The sequence below is a fragment of the Eumetopias jubatus genome, unplaced genomic scaffold (genome assembly GCF_037043125.1).
Source record: "Eumetopias jubatus isolate StellerSeaLion01/CBP00866 unplaced genomic scaffold, mEumJub1_p1.0 scaffold_2, whole genome shotgun sequence".
In the NCBI taxonomy this organism is placed as follows: domain Eukaryota; kingdom Metazoa; phylum Chordata; class Mammalia; order Carnivora; family Otariidae; genus Eumetopias; species Eumetopias jubatus.
Window position 1 is genome coordinate 136,034,923 of NW_028274808.1, and position 21,120 is coordinate 136,056,042.

Genomic DNA, 21,120 nt, shown 5'->3' on the forward strand with positions numbered 1-21,120 from the left:
GCCAACACGAGTGGACTGTGGCTTCCAAAGGGGGGGAAAAGTCATTTCAAAAGGGAAAGGTATTTGTTTGGCACTGGAGAAGCACACAAAAACGACAAAAGTGCTGTGAGCTCCCTGTCGGGGGAGCCCCATCTCACCACCCGCGGGCGGAGGGGGCCAACCGCCCGCCCAGCGGGCTCGCGCGACGGGCTCTGGGAAGCCCGGGCGGCGGAGGCCAGGAGGGCGCCTTCCTCTTTAAGAGCCCCACAGGCGATCCTGATTGGCTGTAGCTATGCAGGTCTTTCTTCCTCGGCTCCCTCCCGATGCTCCCTCCCGGTGCTCCCTCCCGCTCCCTTTCCACACGCCCTCCGCCCACTCCGCGCCCCCTCCCGCCCCCGGCGCTCGCCTCCTCTTTCTCGCAGCCGAGTTCGGCCCCGGCAGCCGCTTGGGTGATTCGCCAGCAACAGATGCCGGGCGCCAAGCTTTGCATTCTTAGTCCACGCTGACAGCCCGAAGAAGAGAGAAGGAAGCAGAGAAGGGAAGAGAAGGCGGGGACAGGAGTGCAGAGACCACCTCCCCTCCGCACCCGCCCAACAAAAGGCAGAAGCCCCCGCCCCCAACTGGAGAGCTCCGCGCCTGCCGAGCGCCTGCCTGCTGCCTGCTGCCGCGGGCGCCCACCTCTCCCAGCCATGCCAGGCCCGGCGGCCGACGGGGCGCAGGTCCCCTTCCGCAACGCCAAGGAGGAGATCCGTGCGAGGGTCGAAGGCTCGGAGGACGGCGGAGGCCAGCAGGGCCCCGGCGCGCGCGAGCCGCGGCAGAACATCGTCTGGAGGAACGTCGTCCTGATGAGCCTGCTCCACTTGGGGGCCGTGTACTCCCTGGCGCTTATCCCCACAGCCAAGCCGCTCACTCTGCTCTGGGGTAAGTTCCGCCGGCGCCCCCTGTGCCCCGGGCACCGCGGCGAGGCCGCGCCGGCGCGCGCGGGGTCCTCGGCCGCCGCTCTGCTCGCCGCTCGCTTCTCCCACGCGCCCAGCTCCCTTGACCTGCAGCTGTCGGGCCTTTGGGACGGGCTAGTATTTCTGTCCAGGTATTTGCAACTTCTGGCTCCCCCGCTGTCTGGCGGAGTAGGCGCATTTGCCGGCTCCTGGATGGCGAGCGGGAGAGACCCGGAGTCCTGCGGCTCCACCGCTGTGCGCAGGGGAGCGCCAGGGGACACACTGGGCGCCGGCTGAACTGGGCTTCGCCGGAGGGAAGACAGGCGGGCTGGTTGTGTCGCCCGTGCGGGTCCCGGCGGCCCTCCCATCTGCCGCCTTTCAGGTTCTCAGTCTCTTCCACGGGCCACGGACCTTGGGGCCCAGTTAAGCAGGAGAAAGGGAGTGGAGGAGAGTGGAGAGACCCGGCACAGAAACAGTCTTGATTTTCACGCATGAGATGGAAGAAACCAGTTCCTCTCCTGCCCCCACAGGCCCCTGCCCCTGTCCCCTCCGTGATCTGCTATGCCCAGTTGCACTTACACGGTCCCAGAAGTTTCTTGGTCAGCAACCCGAGCCCTCCGCGAGATCGCTCTGCCCCCAGCACAAGCGGTAACTGTGGCCGTGCAGAGCTTCCTCCAGGCCCTGTCCTTCTCTGGCCAGTGCGGGTCTGTCGCCGCACCTCTGACCCTCCCACCACCCTCCGTCCTAGCACCCCCACCCTTGCTGGGTGGTGGGGGGGGAGCCCAGGAGTGGGCCGCCGCACCCACCCTCTTCCCCATTTCCTGCGCCCCAGGGGCTCAGTGCCTGCCCTACACGTCTCAAGTCGCTGGCCTCTGAACCACCCCGCAGGTCCCCCTGGTCCCAGTGACTGGTTTGGGCTTCAGTCACCTCAGGGTTGGTAGCCAGGACAGAAGGCACAGGCATTGATACCCTGCGCTGAGAATTTGATGAGGTAATCCAAGAAGCCCTTTCAGCTCCAGGTTCGGGGATCTCCAAGGACCGGGGGCAGAGAGAAACACAACTTACTTTTATTTCCAGAGGGAAAATGAAGAAAATAAGAAGACTTCTTTCTGCAAAGCTTATTTGGTATAGCACCAGCTTCAAATACCTAGGTTGATAAAAGGCCACTCGAGGGGCACCTGGGTGGCTCAGTCGTTAGGCGTCTGCCTTCGGCTCAGGTCATGGTCCCGGAGTCCTGGGATCGAAGCCCGCCTTTCCCTCTCCCACTCCCCCTGCTTGTGTTCCCTCTCTCGCCGTGTCTCTCTCTGTCAAATAAATAAAAACAAGATCTTAAAAAAAAAAAAAAAAAAGGCCACTCGAGTTGCGAGCCTTCCCTCAAAACCCTGCAGCCCCTGCTGTTGGAAGCAAATGGATCCAGAGCCTCCTAACTCTTAGGGGGTGTGGCTGAGAGAGGCACCGGGGACTTGATGGATGGTGAGAGGGCTGGGAGTCTTTGGGATTCTATGGAACCTTTTTTCCCCCTTCAAGTAAGCTCAGCGGGCAGCCCAGGGGGCTGGAACTCAGAACCCCTTTATCAAGAGTCATTTGCTCCTCTTTGGACTGAGCCAGCCAGGCACCTGCCCCTGAAGTCTTTTTAAGTCCCCTAAAAGCTCTTGGCAGCCCCCTGCTCATGCCTCCCCCATTGAGTGCACCTCCTCAATTTTGTGTCCTTTTCACCATCACCTTTGTGATTGTCTTGGTTTAATTCTCTGTCTTCCTTCTTTCCTTAACTCCAAATGACTAGATTGTAAGATGTTCAGCCATTGCTTCATGGCCATACCCCCACACTATCAGCTAAAGCCCTTATGGCCCTCCTCCTTCCCCCAGCCTCCATGGAGCTCCTTTCCAGGGCTGGAACTATGCCACTGGACTTCAGAGCCCACCTGCCTCCAGCCAATTGGGGCTGAGCCTTAATAACGCAGTGTCAGAAGAACTCAGGGAGAAGTGAGCACTTAAACCATTTCTGTATTTGTCTGGAGCTCCACAGGACCCATGGGCTCTGCTCCCTACAGCCCCCAAACCCTGCCGACCCTAGCACCCCCTCAGGAACCACAAGGACGAGGCCTCCTTTCCAGGCTTGCAGAGTCACCTCTGCACTTTTCAGGCTGTTATCTGTGGTGAAGACAGAATCTTTGTGTCTGAAAGACCTTGGCCAGAGGACACCTACCTCAGCCCCTAAGGCCTTCAGCTTCCCCGGAGAAGCCCACATCCTGAGGAATCTGGCTTCCCATTGTGGGTGACGATGCCAAACCCCATTCTTGTACCTCCCTGCATAGTCTTCTGCCTCAGCTCCCTTTCATCAGCTCTGTTCTCTGAATCTTGATTCTCTCCTTACCTGTGCTTCATTGCATCACTAAGGGAGAAAAAAAAAGAAAGAAAGAAAGAAAAGAGAAGAGAAGAAAAGAAAAAAAAGAGCAGGGGTGGCTGTTGTAGTTTCAAAGTCCAAAATTTCGAGTTAGATACATTCCAATCAAATGAATCTTCTCTGATGGGCATCTTGTGAGAGAAGAAAGAGACAGAGACTAGCTGAGATTTGTTGTGCTGAGCGCTAGGATCTGTGGGGTTATTTTAAGTAGAATCCCTGGGGCCTTGACCCGCCGATCCCCCCAACTGGATGCCCTGTTTCACCACCTCTGCCCCTGGTTCTGCCTAGCTTTAGGGCTGAGTTCATGCACTAACGGGCTGCTCATCCACTTCAGGGACCTAAGTTGTTAAGGAAATAGGCTTAGCCCATCCCTTGCTTGCCACCTTTCACCCCGGGTGAGGTTGCCCTGGAAACAAGAGGCGTTGATGCAGTGCACCCAGCCGAGACTGTGTTAGGTGTGCGGCATGTGGAGAGTAATCTGTGGAGTGGTAAAATGTCATCCATGAAAGATCCATCAAGTTGTTCAGTCCAGCCTCCTTTACTGCCTAGTCCCCCACCTTTTTATGACTCTCCTTGGGGCCAGAGCAAGTTGTTTTCCCTTCTTACACTTGCACTTTTCTGAGTGGGCAGCCTGTCAGAACAGAATGCTCTCAGTTCCCACAGGACCTGAGGGATGAGTTTATGAGTTGCAAGGACAGAAGGCAAACTCCAGCTGGAAGACAAATCTTCACCTGAAGGCCTGATCTCACAGAAGTGCCTGCTTTGAGAGTTTGGGGCCAAAGGCACAGTTAGTCCATGCCCTGAATCCCAAGATGAGTGCAAGAGAGGAGCGAGTAGCAGCAGTAATGGTGTTAAGAGTCCTGGGCTCCTTTCCAGGGAGCTTGGCCTTGCCTGTTTCCAGGCATTCTGGCTATTGGTTTCCAGAAATGTCAGGGACTTTTCTGGTTTCTAAGTGTCATCGGAGGCCCCAAAATGTGTCCTGTGGTGATGTCATGGCTCCCCCCCCCCTTGGGACAATTTCCTTGGAAGGCTGAGGCATGAGAAGCAGTCATTTGCTCTGCTCCCTTCCTCCATCCTGCCTGGGGGCAGACATGACCATTGTTGAGTCTGTACAGGAATTCCCTGGTGCCCTTGCTGGACTCTCTGGAGTGGGGTTTAGCCTCTGGGGAGGAAGCTGAGAGGAGGCAAGGATTAACAAAACAGTCTGGGGGATGGGAGCATCCAGAGAGGCTGGGGTTTGGAGAGTGCTGGTCCACCAATCAAATTCTGTGCAATTCTGAGAGTCGCACGAAGAGGAGCTCTCTGTCAGGCATGGAGTTACCTGCCTCCAGGACTTGGGATGGTCTTGAAGTCTTTGTGGGTTGTGCTTCTTTTTCTATCAAGTCCCTAAAATTGTTGGGAAGCCCCAAGAAGGTGTTGGCCTCGGACTTCTGCCTTGCTTCCAGGTTTTGTAGGGTGAGCGTGGCTCAGGAGAGAGACGTATCTGAACATGAATCCCTGCTCTCCTGCTTATCTTCTACATGACCTTGGACAAATTAACATCTCTAACCTTCAGCTTTCTTGCCTGTAAAATGGGTGTATTTATACCTCTTGCTCACGAAGCTGTGAGAGCTAAATTTGAGATTATGTGTAAATCACAGCACAGTACCTGGCCCTTGGTTGGTGTTCCATAATTATTAGCTGCCATCATTATTGGTCCTGATACTGGCTCTCTTTCTTCAGTAGAAGGGGAAAAGGCCCTCTCGCTGCACAACGAACTCTACAGAGCTGGCACAGAACTTGGCTTTGTTGCCTCTCTTGCATGGAAAAGATTGCTTTGGCTTTGGAAATGTTAACGCTCAAACTACTAAAAACCCAAAAACCAAAAATGAATCTTCCTTTTAAACCCTGTAATTCCCGGTCCATTGTTGCAACTCCTGCATTTTTAATAAATGGGCAGGCCCAAAGCGCCTCCTCACTCAAGGCAGGCCTGCAGCAAAACCGGAGAATGGAGAACGCTTTTGCTGGCTTCACAATCCCAACAAGCATAAATATAGGTCTGAGGTTAACATTATTAACTCAGTTTTTTTCTAAAACTGGTCAAAGTCACTGCAGACTATCCTGTGATCTTGAAATGAGTGGTGCTGCAGAGTAGTAACCAGGGCTGGAAAGCCCAGCACTTCCCCCTGGTTCAACTTCATACGTGTCCCCTCCAGCTTGTGAGCCTCCACTTCCTCGTCCATGGAAGGGGGACAGGAACACTGTGCTGAAAGGTGATTGAAGAACTGGGGCACCTGTGAAAGTACCCGCCAGAGAGTAGACACTCAGTGCTATCAGCTGGCATCCCCTCCCCCAATGGGGGCTCCATCGTCTGTCTGGGGCTTGGAGCACTTGTGGCGCAAATATAAGGCATAGCCTTTAAATCCAACTATTCAACCATGACCTTGCTGTAACACTTTTGTTCTTGCCTCATCCAGTTTTGTGGATGGTGTACAGTTATGATAATTTCCTGGAAGAGCCATTGATCGATTTACAAAACGTGAACAGCTGTGGTGGTTCCTTGGACGATTTTGTAAAACACGACAACGTCTTTGGGTGACATTATTCTCATTGAGTGTTTATTTTGACATGGTGTAGTTTCTGGCATGTGGTCTACCTGTCGCTGCTGGGACGCACACTGTTTCTTAGCCTTGAGGTTAAGAGGATGGGCTTTGGAGTGAGGGTCTGGGATCAAAACACAGCCCCCCAAGTTCAGCCTTGGGCAGCTCACTCACCCTGCTCACCTTAGTGTCCCCAAGTGCACAATGAGGGTAATTAATCGTACCCAGTAGGACATCAGGCTGCAGCTGGAGTGAAATGAAACAATGCAGTAAAGAACTTGGCCTGACTTGTAATGAGCGCAGGGTGATGTATGGAAGTGTTGAATCACTATACTGTACACCTGAGACTAATATGACGCTGTATGTTAACTATACTGGAATTTAAAAAAAAAAGAAAAGGAAAGAACTTGGCCTGGAAGCCATCACAGAGGAAATGTGAGCCCCGGGCCTCCGCACACTTTTCCTGTAGCGCTTCCCTCCTCTCCTTCCCTCTGTTGAGCTCACCCTTTGGAGGCTGAGCCTTGTTCCAGCCTGCCCGCTCATTGTCAGAGAGCGCTGGTCATGGGGTCAAGGCCTTCGGCTCTGATTTTCTTTCCTCTGGCAATGGGCTGGTGGCCCCAACAGCAGATACGGGCCATCCTCCTCACGAATGCCCATCCTTTGTTCATTATGTGCGCCAGTGGCCATGAGGGAGGTCCTCACAGTTTCACATGCGGTCACGTATTCATCCCTCCACGAATTTATTCATTTTTGACCATCATTCCAGTGATCATCAAAATTGGCTGCACATCAGAATCATTTGGGGATCCTTTACAAGTTTTGGAAGCCTCGGCCCTCACCTAGACCTACTGAATTGGAATCTCTAAGAGGGATGCCCCATCTTCTTCTTCTTCTTTTGTTTTTTTGTTGTTGTTGTTGTTGTGTTGTTTTGTTTTGTTTTTTACCATTCAGATATTTCTGATGCACAACTGGGCTGAGAACCATTATTTAATTCCCTTGTCCAATAATATTTATTACTTACCCATTCCCTGCCAGGCGCCGGCGTGATCCTGGACTTCATGGTGCTTAGAGGCCAGTTGGAGAGACAGCCAGGCGCACCAGTGATTAGAGTGAGGCAGCCTTAGTTAGAGTGCCCCAGCCTGGGGGAGGTGGGGAGGCTCCCCGTAGGAGGAGGCAGCTGCACAGCGCCTGGCAGGGGTTTGGATAAAATGGCATTGTAGCCACAGGCAAGCATGGGGGCAGAGCTCTGAGGGGAGGGAAGGCAGACAGAGCAGGGTGGTTCAAGGACCTGATGGTCCAGCGAGGCTGGAGGTGGTCAGGGCCAGGAGACTGGGCTTGCAGAAAGGCTGCCCTTCTGCGTCCACCTGACTCTCACCTTCCCCTCTCAGCCTATCACACACACCAACAATTCCTGCTATGATGGAATGGTCTGGAGCGAAATTTTTAGACCAGACACTTGCCAGTGGGATGAGTGTGTCTGAAGTTTTCCAGGAAAGACCCTGGGGCACACACCTGGAGCAGGGGGCCAATGGGGAGAGGCATCTCCCTCAGGCTTTTTCCCCCTGTTCTCTGCTCTTCCTTGTTTCTAAAAGGTACATGTGTGTAGGGGGCTTGTCCTTATCTTACTTCCTCCCTTGAACCCCAGTTTCAATAGCTGGTTCTCACTAGCCCTCATTTCAGGCATGGTGAGTCCTCCTTCCTACATCCTGCTTCCCATTTCTGCAGCTTACTAAGATGGGTTAGAAGGCTCTGTGGATCCCGGCAGCCTGTGGTCCATGGACCAGCAGCATCAGCATCACCTGGGAGCTTGTTAGGAATAAAGATGTTCAGACCCCATCCTGGATCTATCAAATCAGGACCCGCCTTTTCCTAAGATCTCCGGGTGATTCATCTGCAGGGTAAAGTTAGAGAAGCACTCCCTTAAGTCCAGCCACAGGCTGACAATTCAGAGAAGCTGGACATGAGTGGAATTTGGCAATCCTTCCTTCTTCCTTTTAATGGCCTCCTCCCCTTTGCCTCCCCTCCTACCCTTCTGCCTTCTTGTAGCTTATTTTAGAACATGTCGGGATCCTGCTTCTCTTGCCAACAAAAGGCTGTTGCTAAAATCTTTTCAGCCGGCAGCAGCAATGTTTAATTCATGGGCTAGAAAATTAATTTTATTTTCATGAATAGAGCTGGGGAAAAATAACAGGAAGGCTCTGTGCATGGCCCTTGGGAATTCAGCTTGTCTATTTAACAGATGAACCGGTAAAGGTGAGGAGGCCTCAGGGGAGGGCTGCCTTCCACAAAATTATGAAGTAAATCATATCAGTTAGGATGCTTTTGGCCACAGATAGCACAAAATTCAACTTAAAGTGGCTTAAATGATAAGGACATTTTCTAATTTCAACCGATAACAAATCCCGAGGTAGGGCACTTCTGAGGTAGGACACTCCTGTCATCAGAGAGCAGGTTTTATTTCTGTCATGGGGGCCCTGTCGAATTTAGGTTTTTTTCGTGGTTATAAGATGGTTGCCAGAGTGCCGGGCCACACAGGGGAGTTACAGCAGTGTCCTTCAGAAGGACACAGAGGATGTCCCTTTTTTTTTTTTTTTGACAGAGAGAGAGAGAGAGAGAGAGACACAGCGAGAGAGGGAACACAAGCAGGGGGAGTGGGAGAGAGAGAAGCAGGCTTCCCGCCGAGCAGGGAGCCCGCTGCGGGGCTCGATCCCAGGACGCTGGGATCGTGACGCTTAATGACTGAGCCACCCAGGCACCCGGAGGATGGCCCTTCCTGATGTCTCATCAGAGAGAAAATCTTTCCTGGGCGCCTCACAGCTTATGTCTTCTCAAGTCTCACTTGCAGGATTATGTCCCAAGTGCCTTGTTAAACCGGTCATCGGCAGAGGATTGATCAAGTTTGGCCACTCAGCCACATGTGGTAGGGTTGGAAGGAGTGGAGGTTAAGAGGCAAACAAAACCCCAGCTGTGCTCAAAGGAAGAAGATGGCTTGGCTGTGGACAGCCAACACCTCTACCCCAGGGGCTTCCTTCACGCCCTGTCATGACTTTCCCTCTTTGGTGTCACCTCCATTCCCTGAAAAGGCTCTGGTTTCATATTGTAGCGTACTCTCCCCCACTACTTTCCATCACCCGCGCTTTTCTCAAATCCTGCTGTCATTAGAGTTGTAAAAGTTTGCGTTTTCCATGAGGCTCTGAGCTCTTCTGTGGCGCCCCTGCCTGCCCAGGACCTGGCACACAGCCTCTGCTCAACATACCAGTGTTGGGTGAATAGATGAAGGAATAAATAAATGAATGAGTTTAATCACTTTCTTTCTAAGGGAAGATAAATTTTTATTCTTTTTTTTAAAAAGATTTTATGTATTTGTCAGGGAGAGAAAGAGAGAGAGCGCAAACAGGGGGAGCGGCAGGCAGAGGGAGAAGCAGGCTCCCCACTGAGCAAGGAGCCCAAAGCAGGACTCGATCCCATGACCCCGGGATCATGACCCGAGCCGAAGGCAGATGCTTAACCGACTGAGCCACCAGGTGTCCAGTTTTATTCTTTAACTTTAAAAATGTGTTTTCCCCTGTTAGAGAACGTCCCATATGACTTTTGGGGAAGGATTGTGGAGCGAGAAGCCTTTCTCAATCCCCAGAAATCTCCACGCACCTCTGCACTTATGCCCAACCAGTGAGTCGCCCTGACCTTACTGGGGAGCTTACAGAACTCTGTTGCTCTGCTGGATTTTTATGGGCTGAGGTGGGACTGGAGAAGTTTGCTAAATCCCCTGTGGGAGAAGTGAATTAAAAAGAAGATGGAAAACGAGTGACTTAGAATATTTTTTAACCAAGGTTTTCCACGGTGACACACCTGCCCAGACAGACAGTTCTCTTGGTTGGTCACTTTCTTCATCTTTCCAGTGACACAGAACCTTGGTGATGAAGTCATGTCCAGATTTCTGTTCTCTTGCTTCGAATTTTACTTAAAAGAGCATTTAAAAGTCCACTTACCCTCACCCAGCCAGTACCTTTTATTTGCACAAACAACCTAGAAAGAGCCATCTTACACTCAGGGGGAAATTGCTAACTAGGGGATAAGGAAACAAAGCCATAGCTTTTGGCTGGAGATTTCAGAAAACCGTGCTTTAAAGTGCAGACACAGGGGAAATGTCTAGAGCAGGATTGTCATGTAGCTGTTGTGTAAAACCTTCCAGTCAAACATTGCGTGTGAAGTGCCTACTTAAGGTAAGTGTTTCATCGATGGCCTGCGGTGGTTGTTGGATGCCTTGGAGGCTGGTCATTCCTCTCGATACACTATCTGACACTGAGGGGGTAAGCAAGGTCTTCTGGGATTGTGGAAGTTTCCTGAGATTGCCTTTAAAATGGGGCGGGGGGATACCACCTCACACCAGTCAGAATGGCTAAAATTAACAAGTCAGGAAACGACAGATGTTGGCGGGGATGCGGAGAAAGGGGAACCCTCCTACACCGTTGGTGGGAATGCAAGCTGGTGCAGCCACTCTGGAAAACAGTGTGGAGGTTCTTCAAAAAGTTGAAAATAGAGCTACCCTACGACCCAGCAATTGCACTACTGGGTATTTACCCCACAGATACAAATGTAGGGATCCGAAGGGGTACATGCATCCTGATGTTTATAGCAGCAATGTCCACAATAGCCAAACTGTGGAAAGAGCCAAGATGTCCATCGACAGATGAATGGATAAAGAAGTAGTGGTATATATATATATATATATATATATATATATATATATATACACAATGGAATATTATGGAGCCATCAAAAGGAATGAGATCTTGCCATTTGCAACGACATGGATGGAACTGGAGGGTGTTATGCTGAGTGAAATAAGTCAATCAGAGAAAGACATGTATCATATGACCTCACTGATATGAGGAATTCTTAATCTCAGGAAACAAACTGAGGGTTGCTGGAGTGGTGGGGGGTGGGAGGGATGGGGTGGCTGGGTGATAGACACTGGGGAGGGTATGTGCTATGGTGAGTGCTGTGAATTGTGCAAGACTGTTGAATCACAGATCTGTACTTCTGAAACAAATAATGCAACATATGTTAAGAAAAAAGAAAAAGAAGAAGATAGCAGGAGGGGAAGAATGAAGGGGAGTAAGTCAGAGGGGGAGACGAACCATGAGAGACGATGGACTCTGAAAAACAAACTGAGGGTTCTAGAGGGGAGGAGGGTAGGGGGATGGGTTAGCCTGGTGATGGGTATTAAAGAGGGCACATTCTGCGTGGAGCACTGGGTGTTATGCACAAACAATGAATCATGGAACACTACATCAAAAACTAATGATGTAATATATGGTGATTAACATAACAATAAAAAATTTAAAAAAAAATAAAATGGAGTGGGGGGGGAAGCCCAATACCAATGGACTTGGAAATGAAATGAGACAAGAGTTTGGAACTAAGGTTTGGATTTATTTTCTTCCTATCACCATACACTCACAATCTGTGTTGGTTTTAGCTTGTGCTCCTGGAAGAGACAATGGCTTATCAATGCAACGCGTGACTGGCAAGGACTAGTACTGGGAAGGAAGTAACACCTCCCCAAGGGCTGAACACCCTGCCACAGGCACCCATACAGGAAAAATAAGTAAATACCAGACAAGGTCTGCCACCATGTTCACCTGCCAGGAAAAGACAGCTGTCTTATATTAAATACAATAATTGCTACAGTGTAAAAAAAAAAAAAAAGAAGTGCCCTGTGACCTAAACGGGCAAGGTAATCTCCTTAGGATTCTCTATACCTCACCATCAAATAGCATTTATCAAGCAAGCAGTTAATTACTTATGGTCTTGGGGGCGCCTGGCTGGCTCAGTTGTTAAGCGTTTGCCTTCGGCTCGGGTCATGATCCCAGGGTCCTCGGATCGAGCCCCGCATCGGGCTCCCTGCTCCGCGGGAAGCCTGCTTCTCCCTCTCCCACTCCCCCTGCTTGTGTTCCCTCTCTCCTGTCTCTCTCGCTGTCAAATAAATAAAACCTTAAAAAAAAATTACTTATGGTCTTGAACCAGGCACTGTGTAAAAAAACAAGACAAAAGAAGAGAAAACAAAGACCAGGTCTCTACCCTCATACCTTTTATAACTCAAAGGAACAGCTGTGATTTTTCCCAGTACAGTAACCAACTTAATGTTCTCGCAGCATGGGAAGATAATGGAACATACCCCTTACTTCTTTAAAAGTTCCATGCTGAAATCACAAATAAATTTCTAAAGTTTAAGTGTTTCAAGGAGAAGTTTGTCACCCACTCCTCTAATAAAAATGTTCTTGGGCAGCTTTTGCAGATGGTTACAGTGCAGCTCATTTATATTCTTAGCCTATGACTCACTTGCGTGTCCCTGAAAGCATTTGTTTTGCCCCGAAGTCTCTCTAAGCAAGAGGAGGTATTTATTAGCAAGTGTGAACAATGCACACATGTCTCCCCTCTCTATCTTCCACCCCCAAATCCACTGTGTTTGGCTCAGTAGCTCTTGAGAAGTGGGTGAGTCATTAACGTTCTTGAGCTATACTCAAATTACTCCAGGGTCTTAACTCCATCTGGATCTCTGGGAAGAGTAAAGTCACTACCCTGTGAGTATAGACTGGATATGAACCTAAATTTGGCATAGCTTCCATGAGGATTGGAATAAACCACAGTTACTAGAGCTAATACTCCTTCATGTACAGAGCTGGTATTCAGTAAGTGTATACCAGACTGAGTACTGGTGCCTTCCCTGGTGCTGCTGGAAGTCCCAACAATCCAGGAACTTAAGGGTCAATGCCTGGCTCAGCCGCAGGGCTTACATCTAAGTCTGTTCTGACTGGTTTTGATTGGTTGGTGCCCTGGTCAAGGATTTTTAATATTACCTCTGCATATGCAACCTCTTGTTATATATCATACAATCCATGTAATCTCTGACTTCTTTTTCATAATTCTATTCTAATTGAATGAGAACTTAAAAAAAAATCAATCTGGGGGCACCTAGGTGGCTCAGTAGGTTAAGCATCTGCCTTCGGCTCAGGTCGTGATCTCAGGGTCCTGGGATTGAGCCCCGTGTTGGGCTCCCTGCTCAGGGGGGAGTCTGCTTCTCCCTCTCCCTCTGCACCCCTCTACTCGTTCTCTCTCTCTCTCTGTGTCTCTCTCAAATGAATAGATTTTATTTATTCATTCATTCAAAAAAATCAATCTGTCATTCTGGCTTAAATTTATATCCCCAAAACCATTTAAGAAAAGGTGTTAGAGCCCAATGTAAACTCTGGAGTTTGAAGTAACTCACCTATCCTAATAAAAACTCATCTCGTGATAGAGGCCATGTGTGTCTGAAAGGTGATTTTTATTTTCTGGTTTATAACTGCTTCCATGTAAGATTTCTCTAAAATCCTGATATGAATTGTACCATCAGAAAAAAAAAAAACAAAACACTGCAAAAGTCAGATTGTACAGTTCTTTCCTTTCAGTGTTAGGGGTTGGAAAGACAGGATGCACAGGGCGGCACCCCAAGTTCAGGCGGCACTCCCAGCTCACACGTCATTGCCCATGAGGTTGTAAATGGTGCGAAGCTGCCCGGCTCATCCAGGGTGGGTGCTTCTCAAGCCAGACCCGGGGCCTGGTACAGGGAACTGTCTTCATGGTGGAAAATTTCAAGTAGTACTGAGGTAAAGAAAATGGAGTCTGTACTCACTGACACCCCCTACTGGCGTGGGATTTTTTTCCTTGTAACTTTTTACTTTGGATAATGTGATTTCAGACACATCAAAGAGTTCTAAGAATTTTGCCGGAAACTCCGGTATACTCTACCCAGACTCAACAATTTATATCTTGTCACATTTGCTTTATCATATTCCGCATGCATATGTCTACATATATACGTGTGTATTCTTTTTTTTTTAGATTTTATTTGTTTATTTGACAGAGAGAGAGATAGCGAGAGCAGGAACACAAGCAGGGGGAGTGGGAGAGGGAGAAGCAGGCCTCCCGCCGAGCAGGGAGCCCGCTGCGGGGCTCCATCCCAGGACCCTGGGGTCATGACCTGAGCCGAAGGCAGACGCTTAACGACTGAGCCACCCAGGCGCCCCACATGTGTATTATTTTTCTAAGCTGTTTGAGGATACTTTGGAGACATCATGCCCTTTTATCTCTAAATATTTCAAGCTTGTATTTCCTAAGAATACGAATATAACCACAATAGAGTTACCAAAACCAGGAATTTAACCTTGACATTATCTATCTCATCCACAGTGGATAGACAGATGTCTATCAGACAGGTAGAAGCAGGCTCCCTGCTGAGCAGGGAGCCCCGATGCAGGGCTCCATCCCAGGACCCTGGAATCATGACCTGAGCCAAAGGCAGACACGAAGGTAGACTGAGGCCCCCAGGTGCTCCAAGAGGCTATTTCCAAAAGCAGGAAGTGGTAGGAAGTGAGAAGCAGGCAGAGGTAATGGGCCTGTCTGTACTTCTCCGTGTGGTGGGTGAACTGTCTGCTTTGGGGTCATCTGAGTTGCTAGCTGAATGGGCAGATTTGGGGGCTTTACCTAGACCTATAGAACCAGAACCTCTGGGAGTGGGACCCAGGGATCTGCATTTAACAGGCACCACAGGTGGATCTTATACCCTGGGGGTTGGAGGGGCGGTCCCAGGGGCAGGTGGCCTGGGAGTGACACTGTGTCCCCAGCAGTTTAACATTGCGTTGCCCTGCCTCAGATTTGTCCGTATGGCTCTCTCTTGTATTGCTTGAAATTCCACCAGCCCAAGATTCCTTAGATTGATAAGAGGCAGCATTTTAGGAATGTGAAGAGCTTGCAGGCGCCTCCCCTTAGGAATCCACACGTTCCTGTGAATTGCTTTCAGCCCACATCTAACACGGGTCTGACTGTGCTAGAGTGGGGTTTCTCTGCAGGGAGGAGAGTGGAGAGGAAGGGGGACGGGGGATATCAGATCTGGAAGACCTGGTGGGGGTGGGAGTGAGGACAGGTGCTTGGATCCTGCATTAGATGCCTGGGGGAAAAACTATTTGGAAGAGGTGGAAAAAAAAAAAAAAACATCCAGAGAAAGCCTCCATCAGCCCTATGCAGACACTGCCACCTGCAGGGGAGAGTGCCCCAAGCCTCCTTTGGTGGGCACTGGTGTAAGGTCAGTGGCCCAGTGTCAGTGCCCCACACCCCCATCTCCACCCCAGGGACCAGCTCACCATCACTCCCAGAACCAACAAGCACAGTGGGGCTGCAAGTCCACTGTAAAGATAGGTCTGGATCTAGCACAGCTGTTCATTCGACATCCAGAGGCCACTGGAGCCCCGCTCTAAGGCCCCTTCGACCTCTGAGGGTCAGTGGCTTTACCATCATCTTCATTTCCTAAAGAGCACACACTTCTCAGGTCCATCATGCTCTTGCTTCCCGGGGTTGGAGACACAGTGCAGCTGTTCTGGGAAAAGACACATTTTAGGGGACATCCTGGACCGAGATTCCTCTGCCCCCTGAGATATAAGGTCCTTTATAAATGTTTTGGACCCACCAACAAATGTTGAGAGTGGGAAGCCACTGGGCTCAAGGGTTAATTCTAACCTGCATCCTATAAACAAGGCTGCATGGCATGGGTGGCCCGGAGGGGGCAGGGGTGGGGCGCGGACAAGAGCCAGTGACCACCCTCACCGAGGACAAGAGAGGACAATAATCCAAGTGGGTATTTCAGTTTCTCCTGCTGTTGAATTTTCCCCTTCCCCACTCTTGGAAAGGAGATGCACTTTCCAAGTCCCTTTTTTCTTTTAGTGTGAGTGCTTCTCAGGCCATAGCTGGTGCTTGTTTAGATCTCAGGGCTCATGCAGCCTTACATGCACCGCGCCCCCCTCCCCCCCCCCCCCGCCGTGTTTCTCTCATTCAGAGATGCCAGTGTAAAGAGGCCGGCAGAGAGCCTTTCAGACTCATCCAGGCCTGCTTCTAAAGAGGGGAGTCTTCACAGGGAAGAAATGCAAAACACTCAAAGCAAAGCTCTCCTTGGCCCTGTGCCCAGACTGCACCTGATCTGTGGCAGCCGCCGCTGGGGAAGCAGAGGCCCAAGCTGGCTTCCCAGAACTCCTGGGGCTGCTAGGGGCTTCTTCAGTCTAAAGATTGGAGGGAAGGTTTTGGACTCAAATGAAATAAATTTTAGCTAAAGGGCTGATCTCCCAAGTGTCCCCAGCCAGGGCCATTCCTAGTGGATATTAATTGGGTTTTTGAAAAAAAAGTATTTTGAAATGCAAAAGAGGTTCTCCAGGCACCCTTGCGGGGATGCTGAATATGTACACTGGTGTTTTCATCTGTGCTCAAGTTCAGGAGCCGTGAGGGAGCACATCTGGGATGCCCTTTTCTGCACCTGCTTGGAGACAGGCAGGCTGAGAGATTTAGATGTCTAATCAAATTACAGTTTCCACACATGTGGGGACATGTGCCTGGGGTGGGCCAGGTGCTAGGAGTACACAGGTGAACAGGCAGTCCTTCCTATCCACAAGATGCTGGCAATCTAGAGAGGGAGACAGACCTAGGCCAGTTAGAGTTCAGAGCGATGAATGCCAGGACAGAAGTAGGCCTGGGGTGCAGGGATGGCTGTAGCAGGGGTGCTGTAGCTCCTTCAGTTCACTTGGCAGTAACCCTGGGAAGTAGCCAGAGGGTGCCATGTCTTAACTGCTGTTCTGAGGAGTAACAATAAAATTTTGAAAATGAAGTTATTTCATAACTAGTTTATTTTTTAAAAGATTTTGTTTATTTACTTGAGAGAGAACACAGAGGGAGAGGAAGAAGCAAACGCCCTCCTCCCCCAGCAGGAAGACGGGCTCCATCCCAGGACTGTGGGATCATGACCTGAACCAAAAGTAGACGCTTAACCGACTGAGCCACCCAGCCACCCCATTATTTCACAACTAATTTAGAGGGAAAACTTGACATAGTGAATTCATTTGGTGACAAAATCTGACCTAAACTATTTAGTCTGAATATTCATGTGTTTGATGACAGAGCCGTTATATGCCTTTGTACTCTATTCCTTTTCTAAAATCTGAAAAATTCTGAATTTTGAAGCACATCTGACCCTAAGGTTTTGATGAGACTGTGAACGTGGCCTGGTATCATCTGTATTTTGTATTTGAGGACACAGAATGTGGGGAGGACTCATCTGCCCAAGATCGCAGATAAGGGGTGGTCAGGGCTTGCATGGAGGTCCTTGTGACAGCCAAGCCCTGCTAAGCACCCCCAGGGGACACCACCTTGAGATGAAGTGACTTCCTACACTGCAGTGATTTGGGCATCAGACGTGTGCACAGCTCTAGAGTGGGCTTGGGTCAGGATAGCATTGCCCACAGGTGCACCCCTGATGGCGGAGATCTGCCCTCTTGGTGATGGTGACAGGGATATGGGTGTTGATCTCTCCCCTTGGCCTGTGTTCAGCCACCCCCACTCTGGTGGTAGTCAGGTACTATTTAACGGGGCATGATGATTTTGTGCCTTGTTGTCTACAAAAGCGGCCGTGGCTTGTCAAAAAGCCACCCCCTCATTATTTCTTATTGTTCCTTTCCCCAATTCTTCATGCTTCTCTCATCTTATTCCCATCACTGGCTTCTGGTCTGTAACCCCTAAGATCTCTTAGACCAGTGGGAAAGATGTACGTGTACTTATAAATGATTCTGGAGTTTTGTAGGTCAGAGCCAGGGTCTGCCTAATGTGTAGGGAGGAAGTAGGTAGCTGATGGTGAGAAGTGATTTTAAGGACACAGGCCTTAAGTGGCTCTCAGATAACCTTCCTCAGCTGTCCTAGCAATTGGAGCAGGGGTTCTAGGCTGGGGCTGGATGCTCCAGGGGTTACATGAGCCCCTGAAATAGATTTTGTGCACGTTGATCTCTTTCTTCCATTGGATTCCCAGTGGATCCTGTGACTTTAAAAAGGATAAGTGCTTCTGGTCTAGAATGAGCCACATGAAACATGCCAGCATTTCCTAAAAGGGTAAACAATAAGTGAGCATTTATATATCATCATCCATTATCCCTTAGTGTATCTATAGTCAATATAATCACTTCCATGCTTTTTTTTTTTTAACACATAAGATCATTAAGCTTTGATAGGATGAAGGGAAAGCTTGGGAGCTTCTGGGTTTAGTAGGTCTTTATGGGGTAGGTCTTAATGGAGCCCCTCCCATATGAGGGATCCACTTGGGGTATGGGCCAACCCAAGGACAAAAAGTGAAGGGTGTTCTTCATCTTTTTACTTAATTCACAATTTTGCCATGGTGTCATCATGAGGGGAGCAGTGATGGTACTCCCAAGGGCCTCTCCCTGCTTCTGCTTAGTTCTGCTTGTTCAGAACACTCTGGTGATAAGAATCCTCAGGATGCAGTGTATTAGTTCTCTATGGCTGCTTTATCAAGTTATCGCAAAGGTGATGACTTACAGCAACACAAATTTATTATCTCACAGTTCTATAGATTAGAGATCTGATGCAGGTCTCACTAGGGCTAAAATCAAAGTGTCAACAGGGCTGCATTCCTTCCAGACTGCTGTGGAGGAGAATCTGTTTCCTTGCCTTTTCCAGCGTCTAGAGGCTGCCTGCATTCCTTGGCTCATGGCCCCTTGCTCCATCTTCAAAGCCAGCCTCTATCCTTGACCCAGAGGCTTGAGTCCTTCTCACATAGAAGCACCCTGACCTGCTTCTCTTCCACTTTTGGGGACCCTTGTAATTACATTGGACCCACTTGGGTAATCCAGGGTCGTCTCATCATCTTTAAAGGCAGCAGATTAGCAACCTTAATTCCATCTGTAACCTTACTTCCCCGTTACTATGTAATGTAACATATTCGCAGGTACCGGGAAGCCATCATTCTGCCTACCACACCCGGACACCAAAGAAAACTAACCTGCATTCATTCCTCTGGTGGTTATAGGTACCACCTGGACAGAAATGTTCGGTTATATTTGACCTTCCTTTGAGAAGAATTTGTCCTTGTGATGGGCATTTCAAAGGGTCATTGAAGTTGCAAGTTCTCTCATCCTCTCCTTCCTGCAGATGGCTTGGCCATCTCACAGCTTATGGCCCACTTGCCAAACAGCTCCCAGAGCATGCAGCCATCCTAGGGACCTCCCAGAGCACATCTGCCAATGCTAATATTTGACCATCCACCTCCAGCCCATCCCTGGGGTGACATATGTTAGTCAAAATTGGCTGGAGCCAGTTTAGGGTCTTAAAGCTATCAGATTAAAAAAAAAAACTGGAGATGGGGATGCAGAGAGATTGTTGACCTGCCTGAAATATTCTCTATGATTGTGTGTGCAGTGTATGAGCAGGGATCAGAGGACAGAGATGGGAAAACAGAACACCCAACAATGACAATCGCAACGGAAACAGGTGCAAAATTATGCGAGAAAATATGGAGGGGAAAAGAGCCCCTAGTAATTTTACTTGTGAGTCACATAAAAATGATAGTAAGATCTTGGGAGAGGAAAGGGGTCTCAAGGGGGCAGTGTCAGCTTTGGTGGGGAGGGGGGAGGGCTTTGTCTTGGTGAGGAGATGTTATTGGCTAATTGCATGGGTTTGGGGCTTTTGTTTATTTTGGTTTGGTTTGGTTTCAGACACTTGCTGGGAAAGCATCCCTCACTGTGATTGTGGAGTCCTGCCTGCATGAAACACTGAGTTTGGGGAGGGGGAAGGTAGGGAGAGGCGACCAGCTTTCCAGAAGCAGGACCAGCTACGTAATTTACAGGGCCCTGTGCAAAATGAAAATACAAGGGCCCATGTCAACACTGATTAAGAATTTTCAGATGGTGACAGCTAAGTATTTAATCCAGCATGGGACCTGTCTAAGTGCAAGGCCTTGCGCCCTTGCACTGGTCATGCCTCTGTCCAGAAATCACAGACCCCGTGGATGTCCTTGGCATTCTCTGATATCATGAATGGAATTCGAGGCATGTTTCCCAGGCAACTGCCAGGACCATGGGCCTTGGAGCTGAGGTCTCCTTTCTTATCACAGAACTTGTCTTGATTGCACGGGATATTTGATGCTTTTGAAAGGTACCTTGTTCCATTTGGGGGAGAACACACGTTTCAGGGGCAGGAAGGGAGAGCAGGCTGAGGAGAAACCTGGGACTCTCTCAGACCCTTCCCTTCCCAGCTGCAGGACCAGCAGCTTGGATTCTCCCCATCTCAGTTCTTCATCTATACGGTGGTGATCACCTTCCTGACTCCAGAGTGCCATGGGGAAGCTTACTGGTCAAGGTGCTCTGAGAGGGGTTCCAAAACTGTGCCTGGCATGCAGGGGTTAAAAGGAGGACCCTCCAGACCTCTGCTCATCCAGTAGGTCTCTGGCCAGAACTAATGGTCATGAAATCTGCAAAAGAGCCGGGGCCCAGCTGCTGAGGACCAGCCCAGTTCAGTATGGTTGATTAGATGTTCCTGCCCCCCTACTTTCCTTTATGTGCCCTTAGCACACACATGCCCACACCTACACCTATGGAGGTGCTTTCCTCTGCAGGACCTGAGAGCTGCTGAGCCAGACACCTGAGCTTCCACAGCCCCAGCCTACCCAGAATCCATCCCTCCAGGCAGGTCCCAGCCTGGCCCAAAGGACACAAGGTGTGGACAGGGGAGTGAAGCCAGGTGGGAGCAGAACCAGAACACTGTGGTCCAGTGAATTTGGGGGGATGGCCACAGACTCATCCCAGCCAGTGCTTGCTGCCCCTTTCCCAGCAGTCAGTTTACTGGCTAGTGCTGGGAAGAGACAGAAGCAATGGCTTTGTCTCTCATCTCTTCCACCCGCCCTGGCCGGGCTGAGCCTGAGGAGCTACTTGGCAGTCAAGCGGCAGTCTGCAGCAGGGAAGGATGGAACCAAGGGCCCAGACTCTTTGGCTGAGAGAATTTGGAATGTGCCAGAGGAAATATTGGCTGCTTCAGAGAGCTGGCCCATGGGGAGCCTAGGCAGCCAGGCTGCGCCGGGGGCAGTCAGGACATAGGTTTGGCGACCCTGCCCGCCTGCACTTGCCACCTCTAAAGCTGTGCTTGGGTTGAATGGCAAATTCTTTTCTTCTCAAACCTGATGTCCTCACTTTTAATTGGAATCCTGGGAGGACAGAGTGGGTAGAGACGTGGGCAGGGTAGGAGAGAAGTGGAGTTAGAAGACTGGGTCTAGGGGTGCCTGGGTGGCTCAGTCGTTAAGTGTCTGCCTTTGGCTCAGGTCGTGATCCCAGGGTCCTGGGATCGAGCCCCACATCGGGCT

The 21,120-nt window shown here is 50.0% G+C and overlaps 1 protein-coding gene across 1 annotated transcript in view; it reads left to right on the plus strand.

The window, feature by feature from the left end:
- The first annotated feature begins 289 nt into the window (after nt 1–289).
- The window catches only part of SCD5 (stearoyl-CoA desaturase 5), a 155,078-nt gene continuing 134,247 nt past the window's right edge, over nt 290–21,120 (plus strand). Inside the window, exon 1 of the mRNA XM_028124199.2 lies at nt 290–900. Coding sequence (XP_027980000.1) covers nt 669–900 — 232 coding nt within the window. The 5' untranslated portion in view covers nt 290–668. The remainder of the gene's footprint in view (nt 901–21,120) is intronic.